This window comes from Erinaceus europaeus, chromosome 12 (genome assembly GCF_950295315.1).
Source record: "Erinaceus europaeus chromosome 12, mEriEur2.1, whole genome shotgun sequence".
Lineage (NCBI taxonomy): Eukaryota > Metazoa > Chordata > Mammalia > Eulipotyphla > Erinaceidae > Erinaceus > Erinaceus europaeus.
This window is the reverse complement of record NC_080173.1, coordinates 607,680-631,916: the sequence shown is the minus strand read 5'-3', so window position 1 is coordinate 631,916 and position 24,237 is coordinate 607,680. Positions and strand designations below refer to the sequence as shown.

The 24,237-nt window shown below is 38.6% G+C and overlaps 1 protein-coding gene across 1 annotated transcript in view; it reads right to left on the bottom strand.

Moving 5' to 3' along the window:
- The window catches only part of EFCAB13 (EF-hand calcium binding domain 13), a 224,760-nt gene that overhangs the window by 132,265 nt on the left and 68,258 nt on the right, over window positions 1-24,237 (bottom strand). The window contains exons 21-30 of the mRNA XM_060202483.1: window positions 23,263-23,406; window positions 21,307-21,378; window positions 17,927-18,070; window positions 16,801-16,869; window positions 12,528-12,671; window positions 7,537-7,608; window positions 6,694-6,837; window positions 5,810-5,881; window positions 3,335-3,478; window positions 6-77 (exon numbers count right to left, since the gene is read on the bottom strand). Coding sequence (XP_060058466.1) covers window positions 6-77; window positions 3,335-3,478; window positions 5,810-5,881; window positions 6,694-6,837; window positions 7,537-7,608; window positions 12,528-12,671; window positions 16,801-16,869; window positions 17,927-18,070; window positions 21,307-21,378; window positions 23,263-23,406 — 1,077 coding nt within the window. The remainder of the gene's footprint in view (window positions 1-5; window positions 78-3,334; window positions 3,479-5,809; window positions 5,882-6,693; window positions 6,838-7,536; window positions 7,609-12,527; window positions 12,672-16,800; window positions 16,870-17,926; window positions 18,071-21,306; window positions 21,379-23,262; window positions 23,407-24,237) is intronic.

The window sequence follows — 24,237 nt, the reverse complement described above, 5'->3', positions numbered from 1 at the left end:
CTCACCTCTAAAATCTTGAAATCGCCTATTATTCTTCAATGCTAAAAGTACGCTCATTAAGGAAACATCTCCCTTTTCTGTAAAGACAAATAAAGAGTACAGAAAAATTCATAGACCTAGGGAACATTAATAACTTTAAAAGCAAGCTGAATCGGTTCATCTACTGCCCCCTTCAAAGCCTCTTATGCTTTAGTACCTCTGTACTTGGCATACATCAAAAAGGACAGCAGCAACAAATGCTGGAGAGGATGTGGGGACAGAGGAACCCTTTTACATTGCTGGTGGGAATGTAAATTGGTACAGCCTCTGTGGAGAGCAGTCTAGAAAACTCTCAGAAGGCTAGACATGGACCTTCCATATGATCTAGTAGTTCCTCTCCTGGGGTTATACCCCAAGGACTCCATAACACCCAACCAAAAAGAGGTGTGTACTCCTATGTTCATAGCAGCACAATTCATAATAGCTAAAACCTGGAAGCAACCCAGGTGCCCAACAACAGATGAGTGGCTAAGAAAGCTGTGGTATATATATATACACAATGGAATACTATGCAGCTATCAAGAACAATGAACCCACCTTCTCTGACCCATCTTGGACAGAGCTAGAAGGAATTATGTTAAGTGAGCTAAGTCAGAAAGATAAAGATGAGTATGGGATGATCCCACTCATCAACAGAAGTTGAGTAGGAAGATCTGAAAGGGAAACTAAAAGCAGGACATGGCCAAATTGTAAGTAGGGCACCAAAGTAAAAGCCCTGTGGTGAGGGGTAGACATGCAGCTTCCTGGGCCAGTGGGGGGTGGGAGTGGGTGGGAGGGATGGGTCACAGTCTTTTGGTGGTGGGAATGGTGTTTATGTACACTCCTAGCAAAATGTAGACATATAAATCACTAGTTAATTAATGAGAGGGGAAAAATCAATTGTATGTCTCAAAGTTTTTCAAAACACAAACTGAATCTTTTTAATATATAGGCTGTGTATTTTATATGCGGACTCTCTCAAAAGCCTAGACCAAGTAGATTAGAAGCATCCAATAGCACAGCTATATACAAGATACTGGGTACTATACAGCAAACCAGAAAAAAAGGACTTTTCAAAGTTAACCCAATTACCAAATAATGTGATGATAACATTAACTATTGTCTTTTTGAACCCTAAGACAGCAGGAACCTCACATCTCCACTATGGAGCCCCTACTTCCCCCAGTCCTGGAACCCTTGGATAGGGCCCAATTTCCCGTATGCCTCTCCCAATCCATATCAAATAATATTGCATCCGCCGATCACAACCTAACCAACGCAACGACTGCCACCTCAACATGCTTCACCTCAGACTGTGTCCAGAGACTTCACGTGTGGAATGACAACCCTTCAGCTTTATTACTCGGGTGAGACCTTTCCTTTTATAGTACACTCTAATTTCATCTCAGGTGGTTCACTTTCTAACAAAGTCCCAAAACCCAGATATACACCAGTTTCTGTGAGAGAGAGCTTATGTTCACACGTATCCATAAACTACTGCAAAATATATACCTGAAAGCAGAAGTACACTAGAGTTTGCAGTGAGTGCCTCCCTAACACTTCCTCTCCACTATTCCAAGCTTTGGGTCCATGATTACTCAACAATTTGTTTGGCTTTGTATGTTAACTCTCTTTTCAGCCACCAGGTTCCAGATGCCACCAAGATGCTGGCCAGGCTTCCCTGGATTGAAGACCCCACCAATGTGTCCTGGAGCTCAGCTTCCCCAGAGACCCACCCTACTAGGGAAAGAGAGAGGCAGACTGGGAGTATGGACCGACCAGTCAACGCCCATGTTCAGCGGGGAAGCAATTACAGAAGCCAGACCTTCCACCTTCTGCATCCCTCAATGACCCTGGGTCCATACTCCCAGAGGGATAGAGAATGAGAAAGCTATCAGGGGAGGGGGTGGGATATGGAGATTGGGTGGAGGGAATTGTGTGGAGTTGTACCCCTCCTACCCTATGGTATTGTTAATTAATCCTTTCTTAAATAAAAAAAAAATTTTTTTAACTATACTGTATAATGTTAAAATCTTGTAAACCATTACTAAATCACTAATAAAATAGACAAAAGAACTATTTACTCTCTACCTATCCAAATTCTACTCAGCTCAAAAATGGCTCATAAATCCAGTTTTCTAAAAAGATTCTTTTTTTTTCTTCTCTATTTTCCTTCTTTTCATTTTTTCAGTTTAATTTATGGAACGTAATGTTTTTATTTGTCAGATCTTCATTCACATCCTAAGTGGTTTCTGCTTCTGAAATGACTTTTACAAAATTCGCCACACAACTATTTCCAAACTTATGAACATTTTAATTTTTGCCTTACTTGACATACTTCTCCATGAAAATCTCCTCCCTCCTTCCCCTCTCCACTGACACAACTTCCTCTTGGTTTCACTCTTTTGATTAAAAATCACAATTTTGATCATGTTTTTATTGCTTTTTTAAAAATAGTGATTTGACATTGGTCTTTATTAGATTTCAGAAGTACAGTTTCACACTGAACCCACCACCAAAGTTCTGTGCTCTCCCACCCTCCATAACTACCATACTGGTCACAAAGTCTGGGAGATAGTTTGATTGTGACTACTTCTTTTTAATGTCTTTTGTAAACTATTCTTTCACCATGATTAAGAAAATGTTAGCATGCCTAATGTTCTGTCCTTGACTTACTTCTCATTACATTTTATAAACCATCCACAATTATCCTATGAATGACTTCCAAATTTCTACTCTAGCCAAGACCACTATCTACTGTACATTTCAGTTCTATGTTCACAAGCACCAACACAAAATATTCTAAGTTGAACTCTATTACATTTTTAATCTTAATAATTATATCAATTTTTAACTTTGAATTCCTTAATAACTCCATAAAAGTTTCAGAATAAAGTTGAAACTTTTTAGACAGATAAAAATCCTATTTATCTGACTATAATACCATCTAAACTCTTCCTCTTGGAAGGAAACTTCAGTGCTATGATCTATTTCATTCTATCTCTCAACTTCCCTACCTCTAAGACTTTATTTTTTAAGGGTGCTTTATAAAGATAATTTTATGATGTCAGTACACTTGCTCTGTTAGTGTGTTTTATTCCTTTAGAATAATTTTTAAAATGCTGGAGAGTGCCCAAGTTGTAGGGGGGAAGCTTCACAAGCAGTGAAGCACATCTGCCAGTCTCTCGCTCCCCTCTCTATTACTGTGTATTCAAAAATAAATAAGTATTAAAAATGCTAGAAGGTGAAGAATAGAGACTAGAAATAGGAATGGGAAATTATCACATTATTAGGAAAGCCAACTTAACATATATACCATCAACATCAAATATTTCCTCTAACATCTGGTGTTCTTCAGGCTTTACAGAAACATTGAGGTGATCCAAAGCATCTTTTAAATCATCAACGTGAATTCTGTCAGTGGTCATCAAATTGACAGTATTAAGGGCAGTGTCTATATCTGAAAACAAATGGGTATTCTGATGTCATTTAATATCCTCTGAAAATGTTTTTAACTTTAACTTTGAGAAAAACTAATGTACCCTGAATTATAAATTATTGTCCAAACATGTATCTCAGTTAATAATATCTGATCTCTATTATGTCTCCTAGATACCAATCAAGGGGAGATGAAAGATTAGGCCTATGTGTTAAAGACCCCCAATAAAATAGTATTATTTCAAAATTAGCTCAAAAAACATTAACATTACTCCCTAGAATGATGAAATATTTGTAAATCAGTATAAGAAAAATTAAACTGACTTAGTTATTATTTAACTGAATAAAATGATTCATTAAAATTAAGATACAGCCATTACTGCAATCTCATAGGAAGATTTTAATTTTGAGTCCATAAATTTTTTCATATTTGCCTATATGAAACTACTCAAATTTCAGAGTATAAGAATATTAATCCTGAATTTTTTTCTACTTACATACATTTATTTTTGTTTATTTTGCATAAAATTTACTCTTACTAAAAATTCCCCCCAACGTGTGGGATATTATATCTTTCAGGGATACACTGCACCTAAAAGTAGATATGATCTTTTTTTTATCTAAAAGATAATTGCTTACAAAGGTAAGCACATGGGAGCACCATGCAAAAGGGAAAATTCATAAGCAGTGCTCTGGTGCTTCTCCTTCTCTCTCCCTCCCTGTCTGCCTGTCACTCTCTATCTTTAAGAGAGAGAACGTGTGCTGGCAGCAGTGAAATCACACAGCTGTGAAACCCCAGTAAAGTGCTGGTGGAGAAAAATAATGATAAGCAAATTAATTAAAGGACAGGCACACAGTGCCAAAATTAATTTATTAGATAAGAAAATTTCCAACAAATCATAATTCATAAACCCCCTAATTTCTATAAGCCTCCACAGACAATTTTGATAGATATTTGCAAACTCTTTCAAAAATTGTTGAAACAGAAGAGGATTCATGGTAAATATATGATGTTCTTCCATTCCATGGAGGAAGTATATTCTTTTCACAGAAAAATTTACTGGTCATTAAAAATGTCACTTAAAACCACAATAAGATACCATTACTAGTTTATTAGAATAATTTGAACTTAAAAGATAGATTACTTGAATTGTTAAGAATCTGAACACTCATACATCGTAGATGGCAATAAAAACATGGTGCAGGGGTCAGGTAGTAGCGCAGCAGGTTAAGCGCAGGTGGCACAAAGCGCAAGGACCGACATAAGGATCCTGGTTCAAGCCCCCGGCTCCCCACCTGCAGGGGAGTCGCTTCACAGGCGGTGAAGCAGGTCTGCAGGTGTCTGTCTTTCTCTCCCCCTCTCTGTCTTCCCCTCCTCCATTTCTCTCTGTCCTATCCAACAACGATGACATCAACAACAATAATAATAACAACAAAACAACAAGAGCAACAAAAGGGAAAAAAAAATTTAAAACATGGTGCAACTGCTTTGGAAAACTTTGGCAGTTTCTTGGGAGACTAGACATGCAGCTACTGTATGATGCAGCCTGTTCAGTCCTTTGTAGTAGCCAAACAGAAATGAAAGCTTGTGTCTATCTAGTGGACTTGTCTACACGTGGTTATAGCAGATTAATTTCTAACAACCCCAATCTTTAAGCAATTTAATGTGCAAGCAAACTATGGCATAACTAAAAAAAGAAGTACTCTTTAGTAATTTAAAAGAATGAACTATCAACCTATGCATAAATTGGGCCAGAAGATGGCAGAGTGAGTAAAATGTTGGACAATCAAGTGTGGGGTCTCCAGTTTGATTACCAGCATCACAGACAACACAGCACATTCTCATTCTCTCTCTCTCCACATAAATAAATCTTAAAAAAATCATGCATACATTTATCTCAAAATAACTATGCAGTATGTGTAAAAAAGTTTAGGAACAAAAGGCACTTTTATTTATAATTCTTGGAAATGGAAAGCAAATCAGTAGTTACTGGAAATCAGTAAGAGGGATATGAAGGGTGGAAGAAGTTGTAAAAGGGCGGGAGGAAGCTTGGGGTAAAGAAATATGCTCGTTGTCTGATTATGGTGCTGCTTCCACACACATAAACATCAGATTAGGTACTTTATAAACAATACAGGCTTATACATCATATACACTTCATAAAGATATTTAAAATCATGATAAGAGGCAATGCGAACTGCAACAAATCATCTGAAATGAAATATTTGCAACCTGAGAGGCAGCTTGATGAGTAAGATGTTGGCTTCTCAAGAATGAGGTCCTGAGTTTGGTCTCTGACATCATATGTGCCAGAGTGATGTAAGTAAGGAAGTAAATATTCATTGGACTCACCTTTAGATGCAGGAACTGGCTTACTTGTATTCAAAGTCTCCAAAATTTGTTTGAGACTTACGTCACTATTTTCTAAAAAGTAAATTATAGGGATTATAAAATGGTAAAGTGTCAAGACTAATAATAATTAAATGATTATGACATAGAGATGGGAAAATTCTGTAATTTCTGAAAATTCACTGGGAAAATAGATTTTAAAATTCTTTAATATTTTTTAAAATAGATTTTCCTAGAATCTGTTTGCTTAAAAAAAGAAATAAAAATTCTAATTATATCACTGTACTTGATTTAATCAACTACATTCTGATGTATATAGTTATAGAGTAATGCCAGATAAACAGAAAGTTGCTCTTAAAAATATTTTCAGGAGAAAAACATCAGTTTGATCATTTTAATTGGCTGTCAGTATGCCTATGTATGGTGTATTTCTAAGATCTAGAAAAGATCTAGTTTATCAAAACAAAAACATATGGAGGTCAGGGGGTAGCACAGCGGGTTAAGCACAAATGGTGCAAAGCACAAGGACCGGCATAAGGATCCTGGTTCGAGCCCCCGGCTCCCCACCTGCAGGGGGTCGCTTCACAGGCGGTGACGCTGGTCTGCAGGTGTCTGTCTTTCTCTCCCTCTGTCTTCCCACCTCTCTCAATTTTTCTCTGTCATATTCAACAACAACAGCTATGGCAACAATGACAGTAACAACAAGAGCAACAAAATAGTAAAACAATGGCCTTCAGGAGCAGTGGATTCTAGTGCAGGCACCGAGTCCATGCAATCACCCTGGAGGGCATATGTATGTATGTGTGTGTATATGTATACATATGTATGAGTGATACCCCAACCGCACAGAAGTAGCTCAACATAAATTACTCTCTAAAAAGACTCACCATCAACAGAGGCTTGACTCAGAATTTCCTGGAAAGTCTTGGTGCTTAATGGGACTCCAATATTCAAGAGTTGGGCTCTCAGTTCATCTACAGGCATCTTATCATTTCTAATCTTATCAAGAGTTTTCATTTCTTCATACAAATCTGTACATAAACATAAGGAACAAAGGATAAATTAGGAGCAAATTCTTCTTGAGGTTTAGCACCTGCCTGTGGAAAGTTATAGGTATGAGAGAAGTATTCTGAGTTCAAGGGCTCATTTTGAAAGTGGAAGTAGCAGTACATGACATTCTGTAAATTCCAGGTAGGCACCACTGAATATCAACATGTACATCCTCTTTGCCTCAGTTTACAATGTCCCCACCCAACCCTGCCTTTTCCTTTTATAAGGTCTTCTAGTCCAGACATTTGTTATCATTCAGTTTGTTTCCTCTTTAAAACATGTATGTGAAGACAGTGTTTGTCTTCTGGCTTAGTCTACTAGAATAACTGGAGGGAAATGTCTACCTTTATAATGAAGCATGTACTGAGACAAATTATTTGCTGTAAGAAAGCATATTCTAGGGGCCAGATGGTGGCACACTGGGTTAAGTGTACATGTTACAGTGCACAAGGACCCGGGTTCAAGCCCCCGGCCCCCACCTACGGGGGAAAGCTTCACGAGTGGTAAAGCAGGGCTGCAGGTGTCTCTCTGTCTCTATCCCTCTCTATCTCCCTCATCCCTCTTGATTTCTGGCTGTCTCTTACAGTATGGTCTCTGACACATAGGCACAACCTCTCATTTCCCCTTAATAGGCGTGTCTGAGACATGGCAGGATTACTCCATGCTTCTACTGTACTTACTACTTAATGGCGCTGAAGATCTAGGTGAGTCCATGAAGACGTCAATTACATGTTTTAAGTTCACTTTGCCTTCTGCAAAGTTAAAAATTAAATTTTACACAAATTAGATTTCATACTCATTAAAGCATGGATCTGCTTTTTGTAAATATTACTCCATTCAGATTTCAAGCCCACTATATGACCCAGTTTTAAATATTGTATACAGGCTACACAATATAAATATATATACAAAGTAATTTTCATTAATGAATAAAAATAACTAGAAGGCATAAAAGAGGGGCACCGAGTAGAGTGCATAGTATGATGTGTAAGAACCTGAGTTCAAGCCCCTGGTCCCCACGTATAGGGAGGTAACTTCACTAGTGAAGCAAGGCTGCAGAGTATCTCCCCACTTTGTCTTCCCCTCCCCTCTCAATTTCTATCTCTATCAAAAGGGGAAAAGAAGGTATAAAAAAAAGGAATGAGAGAATATATTAGCTCACTTCCTACACATAGATAAAAAATAAGGGGTGATTTTTTTTCTGTCTAGAAAGAAAGGAAAAATACAACTTTTTTTCCTATCACTACTCTCAGCTTGACCTGAAACAAAAATAGTGCAAAACACATACACACACAATGTCTAGAGTAAAAAAAAATCAATAAATAAAAATTTCCTTCCCAAGTAAGTGAAACTTCCTAGGAAATCTAATGGGCGAATTTCAGTTGCTCCTTACTGATCTTATCACTGCATATAAATATCTCCTATTTGGGGATGATGGGAGTCACAATGCATAAGAACCAAATATGGCACCTAAGAATACGAGACTTTTTAACCTGACAAACTGGAAAAAAGTATTTATCAACTAAAGGACAGCTAATGTCTGTATCAAAACCTTTATTAGAAATCATCAAACAAATAAATGCAGTAAAACTCAAATTTATCCTAGACTCCACTAAAACTTTAGGTCTATTTTCCTCCCTAACTTGAAGGCAGACCGCATAAACCTAACACTGGTTTGAATATAACAAATGACTCCCAATGCTTTAACAATTAGGACAAAGTATAAGCTTGTCAGGTAAAGAGGAGACTATAAAAACTGGAAAAGGACAAGAGATTGGCTCACTTAATGATGGCTTTCTTGGTCACTTCCAGTCCACCCCATCACCTAGGGCCCTCGTCAGAGAATCCTTGAATTCCCCCTAGACTTCTAACAGATCCCTCTCTCCACCATTACTGGTCACCTCCATCAGGATGTTATCACAAGCCCTCTTGTTGGCCTCTCCTGGACCTTGCCCTCACTGTACAGCAGCAATGGAAAGGACTGCCCCACTCTCTGAAGGGAGGCTGGGTCAGCCTACTCTGCCACTCGAAGAAGACAGGTCCAGAAATGAGTGCAGCCTAGAATGTTCCATCTGTGACCATGGACTGCGAGCTCAGACTGACAGGGACTCAGAGGTTACACAGGCTTCTGTGCTAAATATGAATAGAAGATATTAGTCCCAAGTCAGATCAGCGTGGTAAACAGTTAATTGTATTTATATATTTTCTTCAACTTTGAGAGGTATTCTCTGCCTTGATCCAGCTCTAGAACTATTCTTAATTCTGACACCATCTACCCAGATAATATTTTTAGTTTATCTGCAGATTAGCTATCAAGCTCAGCAAAAATTACCAGTGTCATGGGCCCCTAGGAACATACCTAGAATAGAATTCCAATCTTTTATCCACCCTGAGGTCCCTATCCCCATCTGCTCTATTCCTACTTTATTATTACTGTTCATTAAATATTTTGTCCTGCTTTATATCTTATTGCATTTCACCCACCAAGTTGCAATTGCTACTATGATCTCATCCTGATTTCCTTGGGCATACAATCTCAACAATGTGTCCTGGAACCTTACATCTCCAGAGCACTGCTCCATTAAAGGAAGACAGAAATGGGATGCCTGCCAATGCCCATGTCCAGTGGAGAACAATTACAAAAGCCAGACCTTCCACCTTCTGCATCCCATAGAGAATTTAAGTCCATACTGCCAGAAAGATAAATGTTAGGGGAAGATAACCAGAGTGCTCTGAATTCTAATTCCAATTCCATCAGGATGGGGGGGAGGGGACAGAGAACACTCAGAAGTAGTAGGTGTGACTTAGAAAGAAAGAGAATGCAGGGAAAAAATGGGCAAGTAAATATAGAAATAATAGTCAATTCATATTTATGATCTTGGGAGAACCATTACAGTTTCCAATGGAGGGAATCAGGACACAGAGCTCTGGTGGTAGAAAAATTGTGGATTTATACCCCTGCTATCTTGTAATTTTGTAAATCAATATTAGATCACTAATGATATTTTTTAATTAAAAATATAGATATATGTGTGCAAGGACTGGCATAGGTATCCCGGTTCTAGCCTCTGGCTTCCCACCTGCAGGGGAGTCACTTCACAGGCAGTGAAGCAGGTCTACAGGTGTCTGTCTTTCTCTTGCCCTCTCTGTCTTCCCCTCCTCTCTCCATTTCTATCTTATCCAAAAACAGCAACATCAAGAACAACAACAATAACTACAACAATAAAACAACAAGGGCAACAAAGGGTATAAATATATTAAAATTTTTTTTAATTTTTTATATTTATAGATGGGACATAAAGTCAGCCCATCTCTGTGGCCTTGGAAGTACTAATAAAGTTTTTGCTGGAGGATGGGAACACAGAACTCTGGTGGTGGGAAAAATATGGAGTTATACCATAATTATCTCATAATTTTGTAAATCATTATTAATCACTAATAAAAATAAATTTTAAAAAGAGTGCACATTCTAGTCATCATATCATGATATACTTAGGCATTGGATTTCATTTTATCCTTGAAGGATTATTATTGAACTTCATGAATAGTTAGGTTCATCTTTCTCATTCTGGAAAATTTTTAGCTAATAGATTTTCAAATATTTCCTATGTAATAATTTTTGTCTCCCCTGTATGGTTGGCATTGGCTTCATAGAAGTTGGGAGTATTCCTGTGTCTTCTTTTGGAAGAGCTTAAAAAGTATAAGTATTGAGTCGGGCGGTAGTGCAGCGGGTTAAGCACAGGTGGCGCAAAGCGCAAGGACTGGCATAAGGATCCTGGTTCAAGTCCCCGGCTCCCCACCTGCAGGGGAGTTGCTTCAAAGATGGTGAACCAGGTCTGCAGGTATCTGTTTTTCTCTCCCTGTCTCTGTCTACCCCTCCTTTCTCCATTTCTCTCTGTCCTATCCAACAATGATGACAGCAATAATAGCAACAATAATAACTACGACAACAAGGGCAACAAAAGGCAATAAATAAATATTTTTTAAAAGTATAGGTATTAACTCTTCCTTGAAGGTTTTTTAAAATTCATTTGTTTCACAAGCAGCAAAGCAGGTCTTCAAGTGTCTCTATCTCTACCTTTCTCTCTCCCCTCCCCTCCCAATTTCTCTCTGTTTTATTCAATAAAATAGAAAAACATGGCCACCAGGAGCAGTAATGCCAGGACCTAGCCCCAGCAGTAACCCAGGAGGCAATTAATTAATTAATTAATACTGCTGTTTGCAGATGATGTGATATATGCATAGATAATCTCTTTTATTTTATTTATAAAAAGGAAATTGGCAAAGCCATAGGATAAGAGAGGTACAACTCCACACAGTTCCCACCACCAGAACTCCATATCCCATCCCCTCCCCTGATAGTTTTCCTATTCTTTATCCCTCTGGGAGCATGGACCCAAGGTCGTTGTGGGATGCAGAAGGTTGAAGGTCTGGCTTCTGTAATTGCTTCCCTGCTGAATATGGGCATTGACAGGTGGATCCATACTCCCAGCCTGTCTCTCTCTTTCCCTAGTGGGGCAGGGCCCTGGGGAAGTGGGGCTCCAGGACACATTGGTGGGGCTGTCTGTCAAGGGAAGTCTGGTTGGCATCATGCTGGCATCTGGAACCTGGTGGCTGAAAAGAGAGTTAACATATAGAGCCAAACAAATTGATGACTAATCATGAACCTAAAGGCTGGAATAGTGCAGATGAAGAGATGGGGGGGTGTCTCTGGAGGACGGACAACATACTCTATACTACACCTCGGGAAGATGGGGCAGCTTGGAATGTTCCTACTCATGACCACAGAATGTGAGCTCAGATCTACAGGGATGTAGAGATCATATAGGCTCCTAAGCTGAATATGGGCCCCAGATCACATCAAATCAATGGGGTTTACAGTCAAAAATATCTATACACCTTTCCCATATCTGGGAGCTACTCTCTCCCCTGATCCAGCTTTCTGGTCCTTTTTCCAGCCATGATATCATCTCCCCAGACAATAACTTGTATCCACCTGCATATCGGATGTCAGGCTCATGGGAGAAAAAAAAAAACTAGTATAGCCATATGCATAGATAATCCTAAAGAATTCAGTAAAGGCTGGAAGATAGCTCACCTGGGAAGACACCTACATTACCATGCACAGGAACCCGTTTCAAGTTCCTGGCCTGCACACACTGAGGGTAGCTTTGGCGCTATATTGTCTCTAGTACCAATCTCTCTCTTTCTCTATTTGAAAAAAAGGTAGCCCAGAGAAATGATGCCCTAGGGACTGAGTGGCGCACATGGTTAAGTGCATGTATTATAATACACAAAGACCCAGGTTCAAGCCCTCAGTCCCCACATACAGGGGGAGAAATCTTTATGAGTGGTGAAGCAGTGCTACAGGTATCTCTCTGTCTCTCTCTCTATATATATCCCCCTTCCTTTCAATTTCTGGCTGTCTCTATCCAATAAATAAAATAAAGATAATAAAAAATTTAAAGAGAGATGATGCCCTAGTGAAAACAAAAAATTAAAGTATCCAATAAAAGACTTTTAGAAACAGCAAGTCACTATATTAAAATATAGATTATAAAATTAACATATAAAATCATTTGCATTCCTATGTGCCAGTAATGAATTAGAAGAAATCAAGAAAACAATTCTATTCACAGAGAAAAACCTTAGATGTAATTGAAGTGTTTACCATCATCTGTTGTAGAGTCCAGTAACACCTCCAGTTGTTCTTTATTTAAAGGTCTCTCCAGGTTCTCCAAGACAGATGAAAGATCTTTGACTTTAACTTTTCCATCAGAGACATTATTTATAATGTTGCATGCATCGTCTATTCCTATGCGTATTCGTATGATTGTGGAGAAAAGAGAAAAGGAATGTTAAGATACACAGTGGGAATTCATTCCCATAAATGTGTAATGGGACTTGGGTGAGACATAATGTTCATTTTCTAGAATATCCAGTCTTGAGGCCTTTGTGTCTCAGAAATAATCCCCAAATTATAATTCCACAAAATGTATGGATTTTAATGTTTATCCTAGGGAATAGCAACAATAGGGGAAAACACATACTTTGTTTCATTAATTAAAAACAGCAAAAAATGACCCAGAGAAAGTAATTCCATGATTCAAAAAATAGCCTTTTGACTCTTTATACAAATTTCTGAAAAGGACAACAGTGCTTTTGATAACATGCCTATAATATGACTCTTTCTTGGCTTAATTTGGTGATACTCATTTTTAATTGCCTCTATTTTCAAGTTAAGCTAGTTTTGTTTCTCATTTCTTGTCTTCCTGCATCACATCGCTAAGGAATGCCCTATTTAATTATCCATTTAAAAGGTAGCTTTATGTATGCTCTATATATGTTAACTTCTTTCTATACTATTGGTTGCTAGATATTGCACTATAAGCTGGGCATACCATTTGCTGTTTTTATGTTGCTGGTTAGCTTTAGTAATTGAAAATTTAAATTATTTTCATTGTTCCTTGGATTCTACTAAAAGCATTTAAAGCTATACTGTTCTCTGTAAGGTTGCTTTGGGGACACTAATTTACATGTTTAGAAATTGTCATCAATTTCTAAACATTTTCAAGTTTTGTTTATTCTTTAAGCAAATATAAGCAAATATTTGTTTTTAATATTCTAAGAAAAAATCCATTCTTTCATCTTAATGATATTACTGGGTAGTTAATGTGGTCTAGATGAGTACCCAGTGTGGCTGCTGCACAAACACTTGAAAAGAATATACAGTGTGCTTTTAGGACACAAAGTACAATGTATTTCTTAAATCAGGCTTATTAGTACTGTCACTTCTACCTCAGTTTCTTTTTTGAGATTTATTTTTTATAAGAGAGAGTAAAAGGAAAACTTTATTTCTGGCATATGGTGGTCCCCAGTGAACCTGGGACCCTGGGGCCCACTGACTTTCCATTTCTGTCTCAATCTTTACATTATCTCTCATCCTTCCATTTAGATTAACGGATCACCTGAAAATGTATATACATACAGTGATGTCTTTTAAGTGTTAGTATAAGCTACAGAAAGCATTTTATTTTATAAATTTATTATAATCCCTCTCTTCACTGAGTCATATATTATTGAGATCTCTATAATACAAAGGTAAACCTACAATGCAGAAATGACCTCATTTTTGTCCAACCATAAGGCAATGAACATCTTTGGACATGTCTCTATAAGAAACATCTTATGGGCCTAGAACTCAAAGAAATCCCTCTCTCTGTTGTTACCGGTTATTTATATTAGGAACAACAAAATAGACCCCCTTTGTGGGCCCCAATAGGACCTTGCCCTCAACCTGGATCAACAATGGTAGAGAATGTTCCGTCCTCTGAAGAGAGGATGGACAACATATTCTAAGCTACACCTGAGGAAGATGGGTCGATACTAGGGCAGCATGGAATGTTCCTACTCATGACCACAGAATGTGAGCTCAGATTTAGAGGGATGTAGAGGTCACACAGGCTCCTAAGCTAATTAGGAGCCCCTGATCACATCAAATAGATGGAGTTTACAGTAATATTTATACCCCTTTCCCATATTAGGGAGCTATTCTCTTCCCTGATCCAGCTTTCTGGTCCTTTTCCCAGCCATGACATCATCTCCCCAGACAATAATTAGGATCCACCTACAAATCAGATTTCAGGCCCAGGCAAAAAAAAAAAAAAGAAAAACTAGTATAGCTACAGGCCCTTTGAAATATAACTAAAATATGCCTACTAGCTATCTACAAAATGGAGGACCCCCCCCCCAACACTTCATCTGCACTATTACAGCCTTTAGGTCCATGATTGCTCAACAATTTGTTTGGCTTTGTATGTTAACTCTCTTTTCAGCCACCAGGATCCAGATGCTAGCAGAATGCAACCAGACTTCCCTGGACAGACAACTCTACCAACATGCCTTGAGCTCCGCTTTCCCAGAGCCCTTCCCCAGTAGGGAAAGAGAGAGGCAGACTGGGAGTATGGATCAACTTGTTAACACCCATGTTCAGCGGGGAAGCAACTACAGAAGCCAGACCTTCAACCTTCTGCATCCCACAGTGACCCTGGGTCCATAATCCCAGAGTGTTAAAGAATAGGAAAGCTATCAGGGGAGGGGATGGGATACGGAGGTCTAATGGTGGGAACTATGTGAAGCTGTACCCCTCTTATCCTATGGTTTTGTCAATGTTTCCTTTTTATAAATAAAAAAATTTTAAAAAAACATGTTATATTTGGGGACATAGTATCTCATTACAGCACAGAACCTGTATGCCTGAGGCCCCCAAAACTTCATGTTTAATTCCTGGCACCATCATATGCTAAACCAGAGTGCTGCTCTGGTCTCCTTGTTACTCAGAATGGCTATGGGGTCACATCCACAGGCAATTTCACTGTGTGAGCTACATTTTCATTGGGGGTGGGGGGTGTTAAGCAGAGGGGGAATCACTGCAGCACCAGAGCTTCCTTCAGTGCCACACAACTCTGGGTGGTTTCAGGACTTGAACCTGAGCCATATACATAACAAGGTGTGTGACCTGCTCGTCCAACTACCACTCCTGCCCTTCATTATAAAATGACTTTTGACGGAAACCCAAATCTCCATCCACAATATTCTTACCTTTAGGTTCATGACTAGTCAACAATTTGCTCTGCTTTCTATCTTAACTCTTTTCAGCCACCAGGTTCCAGATGCTGGCATGAGCCAACCAGACTTCCCAGGGCAGATGACCCCACCAATGTGTCCTGGAGCCCCGCTTCCCCAGAGCCCTGCCCCACTAGGGAAACAGAGAGACAGGCTGGGAGTATTCCATTTTATAAATAAAAACTTTAAAATAAAATAAAATTACTTGGGAGCCCAGGGTAGGAGATTTCTACATGCCGTACATTAGATAAAAGGTTAACAACCAAATATATAAAAGGGCTCAACAAACTCAGCAACAAAAAAATCATCCAAAAGTGGGGAGAGGATATGGACAGAATACTCACCAAAGAAGACATCCAAAAGGCCAACAAACATGAAAAATACTCCAAATCATTGATTATCAGGGAAATGCAAAGAAAGACAACAATGAGATACCCATCACTTCACTCCTGTGAGAATGTCATACACCAGAAAGGATAATAACCATATATGCTGGAGAAGTTGTGGCAGCAAAGGAAACCTCCTGCACTGCTGGTGGGAATATCAATTGTTCCAACCCTTCTGAGAGTCTGGAGAACTCTCAGAAGGCTAGAAGTGGGCCTACCTTATGACCAGCAATTCTTCCTCTTGGGAATATGTCCTAAAGAAACACACACACACACACACACACACACACACACACACACACACACACACACAACTGATCCAAAAAGATCTGTGTGCACCTACATTCATAGCAGCACAATTCATGACATCCCAAACTTGGAAGCAACCTAATTGTGTCCAACAACAGATGAGTGGCTAAGAAAGTTGTGATATATAAACACAATAGAATATTACTCAGCTGTTAAGAATGATGAAGCCACCTTCATCTCATCTTGGCTGGAGCTTAAAGGAATTATGTTAAGTGAGATAAGCCAAAAAGAAGATAATTATGTGATTATCACACTTGTAGGAAAAACTTAAGAAAGAACATAAAGGGGAAATGCAAAATAAAACTTGAACTGAGTTTGGTGTGCTGCACCAAAGCAAAGGACTCTGAGGAAGGTAGGTAGGGGTCAGGATGGCGGTTGTGGGTCTTTGAGGTCTTGGTTAATGACAGTTGTAAAGGACTTAAGTTTGGGGTGAAAGTGTTTTGCTAACACCGTTCAGGATGAGGTGAGAAATTGTACTCATGTGTCAACAACTGTACTGTAGACCATTAACTACTCAATTAAAAATAATATATATATATATAGTTTATGAACACAAATAACCAGTCATACACCAATTCAGAAACATGAAGTTTCTATTCTTACTCATTTGAACTTCATACTTACTTTGGCATTCAATAAATTCATTGGTATTGGCCAATTCTTTGATAAAATCCTTAAAGATCACCTCCTCATCTTAGAGAGAGAGAGAGAATTTAGATTATCTTATAAAACTCACTTTAAGTTGTGAAACTAGGACAATAAAGACAAATAAAATGGGGAACTGGTGATTCTATTGTGAAAGAGAAGATAGGGAGCTTATATCTAAAATAAAACTGTCCAAGGCGCTACTTAGAAAACTGACATCTCAGAAAGGAAGCCTGTGGGTAAATGAGGTAAAAGGAATCCATGAAATGGTGAAGAGTAGAGCTGGACTTTCAGTGGGGAACATAATGCATTGTATATAGATAGGTATTGACCTATGATGATGAGAACCTAAAATTTATATGTTATAATGCAAAGTCACTTCAATACATCTTATTTTATTTTATGTTACTTTAGTGTGGAGGTTAGTCTCCTGTGGGTCAATCACAGGGAAGTCAAATGGAGTGTGGGAGGGCAGCAACTTGTCTGCGCCCTGAAAAACTCAGTTTAAAATCCAGAACCTCGTTGTTTCAAAGCCAAAGTCCTCCCCCCTCCACCAACCTACACAGGGGCCAATTCTGAAATTTTTATTTTAAAAATGTAAAATTGATTTTTTTTTACTGTAAAGAAAGTATGAAAGATATTTTTATCTTTATTTTTTTCTTTTTAATGCCACTAGGGTTGTCACTGGAGCTTGGTGTCTACATAATTAATCCAATGCTCTTAGTAGCCATTTTCCTTCCTTCCTTTCTTCCTTCCTTCCTTCCTTCCTTCCTCTCTCTCTTCCTCTCTCTCCTCTCTCTCTCTTTCTTTCAATAGGACAAAGAGAAACTGAGGGGGAGAAAGATATAGAAAAGGAAAAATAGAGAATTTGTAGCACCGTTTCACCACTTGTGACAGTCCCACTGTGATCAGAGACCAGAGGCTTGAACCCAGGTCCTTGCACATGACAATTTGCACATTCTACTGGGTGCATCACTGCCCAGCCCATCTTTTAAAAGGTGTGTGTGTGTGTGTGTGTGTGTGTGTGTGTGTGTTTCCTTGGACACCATATGATGAAGCTTCTGAAAATCAAACTTTATTGATTTAAAATGAAATAATTACTTACCATTCACATTAGTATTATCCAAAGTCTCCTTTATTTTCTCATCTGGTAGATAGATTCCTATAGCACTTAAATTTTTCTGAAGCTTAGAAATGGCTGTAGGGTCATCTCTGTGAATACTGATATTGTAAAAGTGATCTTTATCTCCTGGGGACATAGTAAACTTCAATTAGAGATGAATTTTCATGTTTTCTATCTATATATTAAAGATAAGTGGTAAAAATCACCCAACATAAAAAACAGGATAACCATCTTATCCAGCAATTCCACTCCTAGCTATGTGATCAAGAAAAATGAAAACAGTTCTAACAAAAGCTTGTGCACAAATATTTAAAATATTTAAAAATCCAAATGTTCATCAACTGTGTCAAATTTTAAAAACATCATCAAGAAATTTACCAAATATTTTTTATTCTAGCAGTCTTATGGTTTCAGCTGTTATGTTCAAGTCCTTGGTTATGTGTATAGTTTAAGACACCAATACAGCTGAGTGGTGGTGTACCTAGTTTCAATGAGTAAGGACACAAGTTCAAGCCCCTTTCCCCAGCTGCAAAGGGAAAGCTTCATGAGTGGTGAAGAAATGCTGCAAGTGTCTCTCATTCTCTCTCCTTTTCTCTCTATTCTCCTTTTTTCTCTGTTTTTCTCTGCCTCTATATAAAATGGGGGGGAAAAGACAGCAATCTGATTTCACTATTCTGCATATGACTGTTGTTTTTCCAACATCATGTATTTTTTTTAATTTTTTTAAAGTATTTATTTTATTTATTTATTCCCTTTTGTTGCCCCTGTTGTTTTATTGTTGTAGCTATTATTGTTGTTGTCATTGTTGGATAGGACAGAGAGAAATGGAGAGAGGAGGGGAAGACAGAGAGGAGGAGAGAAAGATAGACACCTGCAGACCTGCTTCACCGCCTGTGAAGCTACTCCCCTGCAGGTGGGGAGCCGGGGTTTGAACCGGGATCCTTATGCCGGTCCTTGTGCTTTGCGCCACCTGCGCTTAACCCGCTGCGCTACAGCCCGACTCCCCCAACACCATGTATTAAGGAAGCTGTCTTTTATCATTATTTATTCTGCCTCCTTTATCACAAATTGACCTTAAACAGATATAATTATTTCTGGTTTCTTCATTCCATTACATCAATTTACATGTCTGTTATTTGGTTATTTGATTTTTCTTTTTCTTTTATTTTTCTTTCCTCATTTTTCTAGGTCAGTGATTATTCCAGTCTAGCTGATTCTTATGAGGTCTTGAAATGACACTCACTTGAATACTAAAGTCTTTATCTCTTAAGGACTTTTAAAATCTTAAGTTACATTTTGCAGTAGTTTATGGATACGTGTGCACATAAGCTCTCTCTCACAGAAACTGGTGTATATCTAGATTATGGGACTTTGTTAGAAAGTGAACTACCTGAGATGAAATTGGGATCCATGATTGCTCAACAAATTGTTTGGCTTCATATGTTAACTCTCTTTTCAATCACCAGGTTCCAGATGCCACCAGGATGCTGGCTAGGCTTCCCTGGATTTAAGACCCCAACAATGTGTCCTGGAGCTCAGCTTCCCCAGAGACACACCTTACTAGGGAAAGAAAGAGGCAGACTGGGAGTATGGACCGACCAGTCAACGCCCATGTTCAGCGGGGAAGCAATTACAGAAGCCAGACCTTCTACCTTCTACAACCCTCAACGACCCTGGGTCCATGCTCCCAGAGGGATAGAGAATGGGAAAGCTACCATGGGAGGGGGTGGGTTATGGGGATTGGGTAGTGGGAATTGTGTGGAGTTGTACCCCTCCTACCTTATGTTTTTGTTCACTAATCCTTTCTTAAATAAAAAATTTTTTAAAAAAATCTTAAGTTACAGGAAGCTACAATAGTCACTCAAACATTGATACTGATCCATCAAGATCACTCTTTTGTCCTAATACATACTCCAATTCTCTCTTTCAAAACTATATTGAATGATAGTGGTAAAAATGGGTATTCTTGGGGGTCGGGCGGTGGCGCAGTGGGTTAAGCGCATGTGGTACAAAGCGCAGGGACCCGCGTAAGGATCCCGGTTCGAGCCCCTGGCTCCCCACCTGCAGGGGAGTCGCTTCGCAGGCGGTGAAGCAGGTCTGCAGGTGTCTATCTTTCTCTCCCCTTCTCTGTCTTCCCCTCCTCTCTCCATTTCTCTCTGTCCTATCCAACAACGAATTGCGTCAACAAGGGCAATAATAATAACCACAACGAAGCTACAACAAGGGCAACAAAAGGGGGGAAAAATGGCCTCCAGGAGCGGTGGATTCATGGTGCAGGCACCGAGCCCAGCAATAACCCTGGGGGTGGGGGGGAAGGGGGGTATTCTTATCTTGTTCCTGATGTTACAGGAAAAGCTTTTGCTTTTCATCATTAAGTATGAAAGAACTGTGGACTTGTCATATATGACCTCTATTATTTTGAGGTTTATTCCCTATATTCTCACTTTGTTGAGAGCTATCATACACAGATGTTTGACTATTTCTTTCAATTTACATATATTATCATATGCCTCAGTAAGACCATTTCTATATACTTAAGAGAAATGAAAACTTATCTCACAAAAAAACTATACATAAAAGTTCATAACAGCTTTACTTTAAGCTAGAGCTGAGTGTTTCCCTATCTAGCTATCATTCAAAAATAAAATAAAATGTAAAAACAAGACATTATGGAAAAAGTGAATGAATTTGAAACATGCAAAGTAAAAGAAGGCAAAAACTATCTTCATATTTTATTGTTTCATTACATGGTAGTCTAGAAAGGAAATTTATAGAGACAAAGTGAATCAGGGACTACCAAAAGATGGAAAGACATAGATCTGTAGGGGTGATATATATAAATAGATACAGAAATAGATGTAGATATAGCTATATAGAAGTGGGATATACTATTTAGTAAATTGGCATATGATATTTTCCAAGAAGTAGAAAAGAATTGTATACCTAAAACTTTTAACTTTACTATATCTAAACCATATCTTTATAACACAATTATGAAAAGATGTAATCAAGAGAATAGTTGAGGATATAAAAAATAAGAGAAAGTCCATTCTACTAAGTCTGTCAAAAATTTTTAAATGTTTTTTTAATTCTTCTAATTTTATAATAAATTTAGAATTCATATATATGTAATAACCTCAGAGAATCATATATGATTTAATGATTTTTAGCATAGTCAAAGTCAAACTACCTACAGTTAAGCTTAGCAGTCATCACCTTACATTTCAAGCAAAAAAATACAAAATCTTGTAATGTTTTATCTCATATTCTTATTTGCATTCTATCTGGTTCTACATTGTTTTAACATGAAACCACACTTCTTTTTAGATGTGGGCAGAAAATATATACCTAGTAAAACTTACCTTCAACTTTAAGAGTTATCAGTGTATTTTCAAGCTGAATCCTAAAGTCTTGAATGTTAATCTTGGCATTTTCTGTAAGATAAAGCAAAGTTTAGCTGAAATAATTATAGTTTCTTAATTAAATAACACAGCTGAAGCCAAGTGTAAAGTTATAGCAAAGATAATTATATATGTGTATATATATATATATGTGTGTATATATGTGTGTACATATGTGTGTGTGTGTGTATGTGTGCATGCCCTGGGTCAGGTGGATAGAAGTAAATAGCTCATTTTATCCACAGAATTTTTTTCAAGAATGAGAGCTACTCTCTACCCTAATCCAACTTTCTAGCCCTTTTCTCTACTCTTGACACCATTTTCTCAGACAATATTCTTATCCAACTTCAGGCTAGCTATCAAACTCCAGCAAAACTACCATAATTGTGTGCCCCCACAAACATGCCTAAAATTGACTTTCTACTACCTTAAGATCCCTAAGCTCATCTGCTCTAGTCCTACTTTTTGGTTCCTGTTCATTAACCATTTTGTCTCATTTATGTCCTGGCACCTTCCAGATAACAAGTAGCAGATGCTACCATGATGCCAACCTGACTTCCCTGGTCAGATGACCTCACCAATGTGTTCTGGAACCCCACCTCTACAGAACCCTGCCCCACTAGGGAAAGACAGAAACAGGCTGGGGTTGTGGATCGACCTCCCCATGTCCATGTCCAGCAGAGAAGCAATTACAGAAGCCAGACCTCCCACCTTCTACATCCCATAATGATCCTGGGTCCATATTCCCAGAGGGATAAAGAATAGGGAACCCAGGGGGAGTCGGGAGGTAGCACAGCAGGTTAAGCGCAGGTGGCACAAAGCACACGGACTGGCATAAGGATCCCGGTTTGACCCCCGGCTCCCCACCTGCAGGGGGTTCACTTCACAAGCGGTGAAGCAGGTCTGCAGGTATCTGTCTTTCTCTCCCCATCTTCCCTGCCTCTCTCCATTTCTCTCTGTCCTACCCAACAACAATGACATCAATAATAACTACAACAATAAAACAACAAGGGCAACAAAAGGGAATAAATAAATAAATGTTAAAAAAAAAAAAAAGGAATAGGGAACCTTCCAATGGAGGAGATGGGATACGGAACTCTGGTGGTGGGAATTGTGTGGAATTGTACCCTTCTTGTCCTACAGTCTTGTCACTCATTATTCAATCAGTAATTTTTTAAAGGCAGGTAAGAAATTAAATTAGTAACACAAAATCTTCCAGAATGCAGAGAGACAGTGATTTTCCTTTGCCATGAGTGGGCCAGGCTTCAACCACAGCACCCTAGCACTGAAGGCTGTCTGGTGCTGTAGGTCTCTCCCCATTCTCTGAATGAAAAAGTGACCTAAGAGCTGTGAAATAACATATATGCAAGGGCCTGGCTCCCCAAGAAAAATGTTCACAAATAAAACTAACCTAACTTCACTGATAAGTTCTATTAGATATTCAAGGAAGAAAACAACCCACTCTAGAAAATAAAAAGGAAATAATATTCTCCTCATTCACTGAAAGACATAATGAGGATAGCATTCAACTACACTAGTTATTAAAAGAATGAAATTATGCAGTACATTTCACTAATGTCTGCTTCTCCATCTAATACAAATGCAAATCCCTGCAGTACTCCTCAATAGCAACATGAGTTTCTGAACTGATGAACGAATTCCAGTACTCTGATGTCTCTGTGAATGGCACTATAAGTACATATTGCCCGCACTAGTCACAAAAGGTATACACTACCCCTGTCCTCCTACTGCATTGACTGTCCCTGTTATATTCCACAGAGCTCAGGGTTGGCACGCTACAGGGGCAGGACTGGTGTTCACCAGGTAACCAGTTCAGGCCCCACAGGATGCACTGCAGTGGTTTATGTCCCAGTAATCCATTTACAACCCCTATCGTGTTGTATTCAAACTACTAACCATTTTCAGGTACATTTTTTAACACTTCCTTAAGTAAAGCACAGGCTACAGGAAGGTCTTCATTAATCAATAGTGACTTGAGGTTAGAGACATCAATTAAATCATTCTGGAGAATTTGAACAACAGCTAAGAGTAGCTGTGTAGCTATAAACAGAGAGAAAAAAACATGTTTTCAACAGATTAAATAAAATATATTATTATTACATGACTTAGATCATGCAATGCATTTTTACATAAAACTATTTTATTATTTTAATTATATACTAAAATAACCAATAATTATTGAGCACTTACTAAATGCTGAAATGTATACATTAGTGGAATAATTTTTGTGATATATGAATTATATATCAATAAAAATACATGTGCTTCTCCCCAGTCAACTAGGAATATCAAAGGAAACCCCCTGGGACCACAACAAGACAGGACTAGGAGTACCTGGGAACCCACCAAATCACCAGAGCATCCAGAGACCACACTCTGCCCAGACCTCCAGCTCTGCCCAGATGAGAAGCTTCTCTAAACAACAAGGAACAGCAAAGATCATCTGGGAGTCGGGCAGTAGCACAGCGGGGTAAGCGCAGGTGGCACAAAGCGCAAGGACCGGCATACGGATCCCAGTTCAAGCCCCAGCTTCCCACCTGCAGGGGAGTCACTTCACAAGTGGTGAAGCAGGTCTGCAGGTGTCTGTCTTTCTCTCCCCCTCTCTGTCTTCCCCTCCTCTCTCCATTTCTCTCTGTCCTATCCAAAAGTGACATCAACAACAACAATAATAACTACAACAATAAAACAACAAGGGCAACAAAAGGGAATAAATAAAATTAATTAATTAATTAATTAATTAATTTAAATCACATGAATCTGCAACAAGATGAGACTGGGGCTACTTTGAGAACCCACCAAGTCACCAAAATGAGTGATTAAGCTAAAAACCTACTTACAGGTAAAAGGCTTTCAGGCTACCATACCCTACAG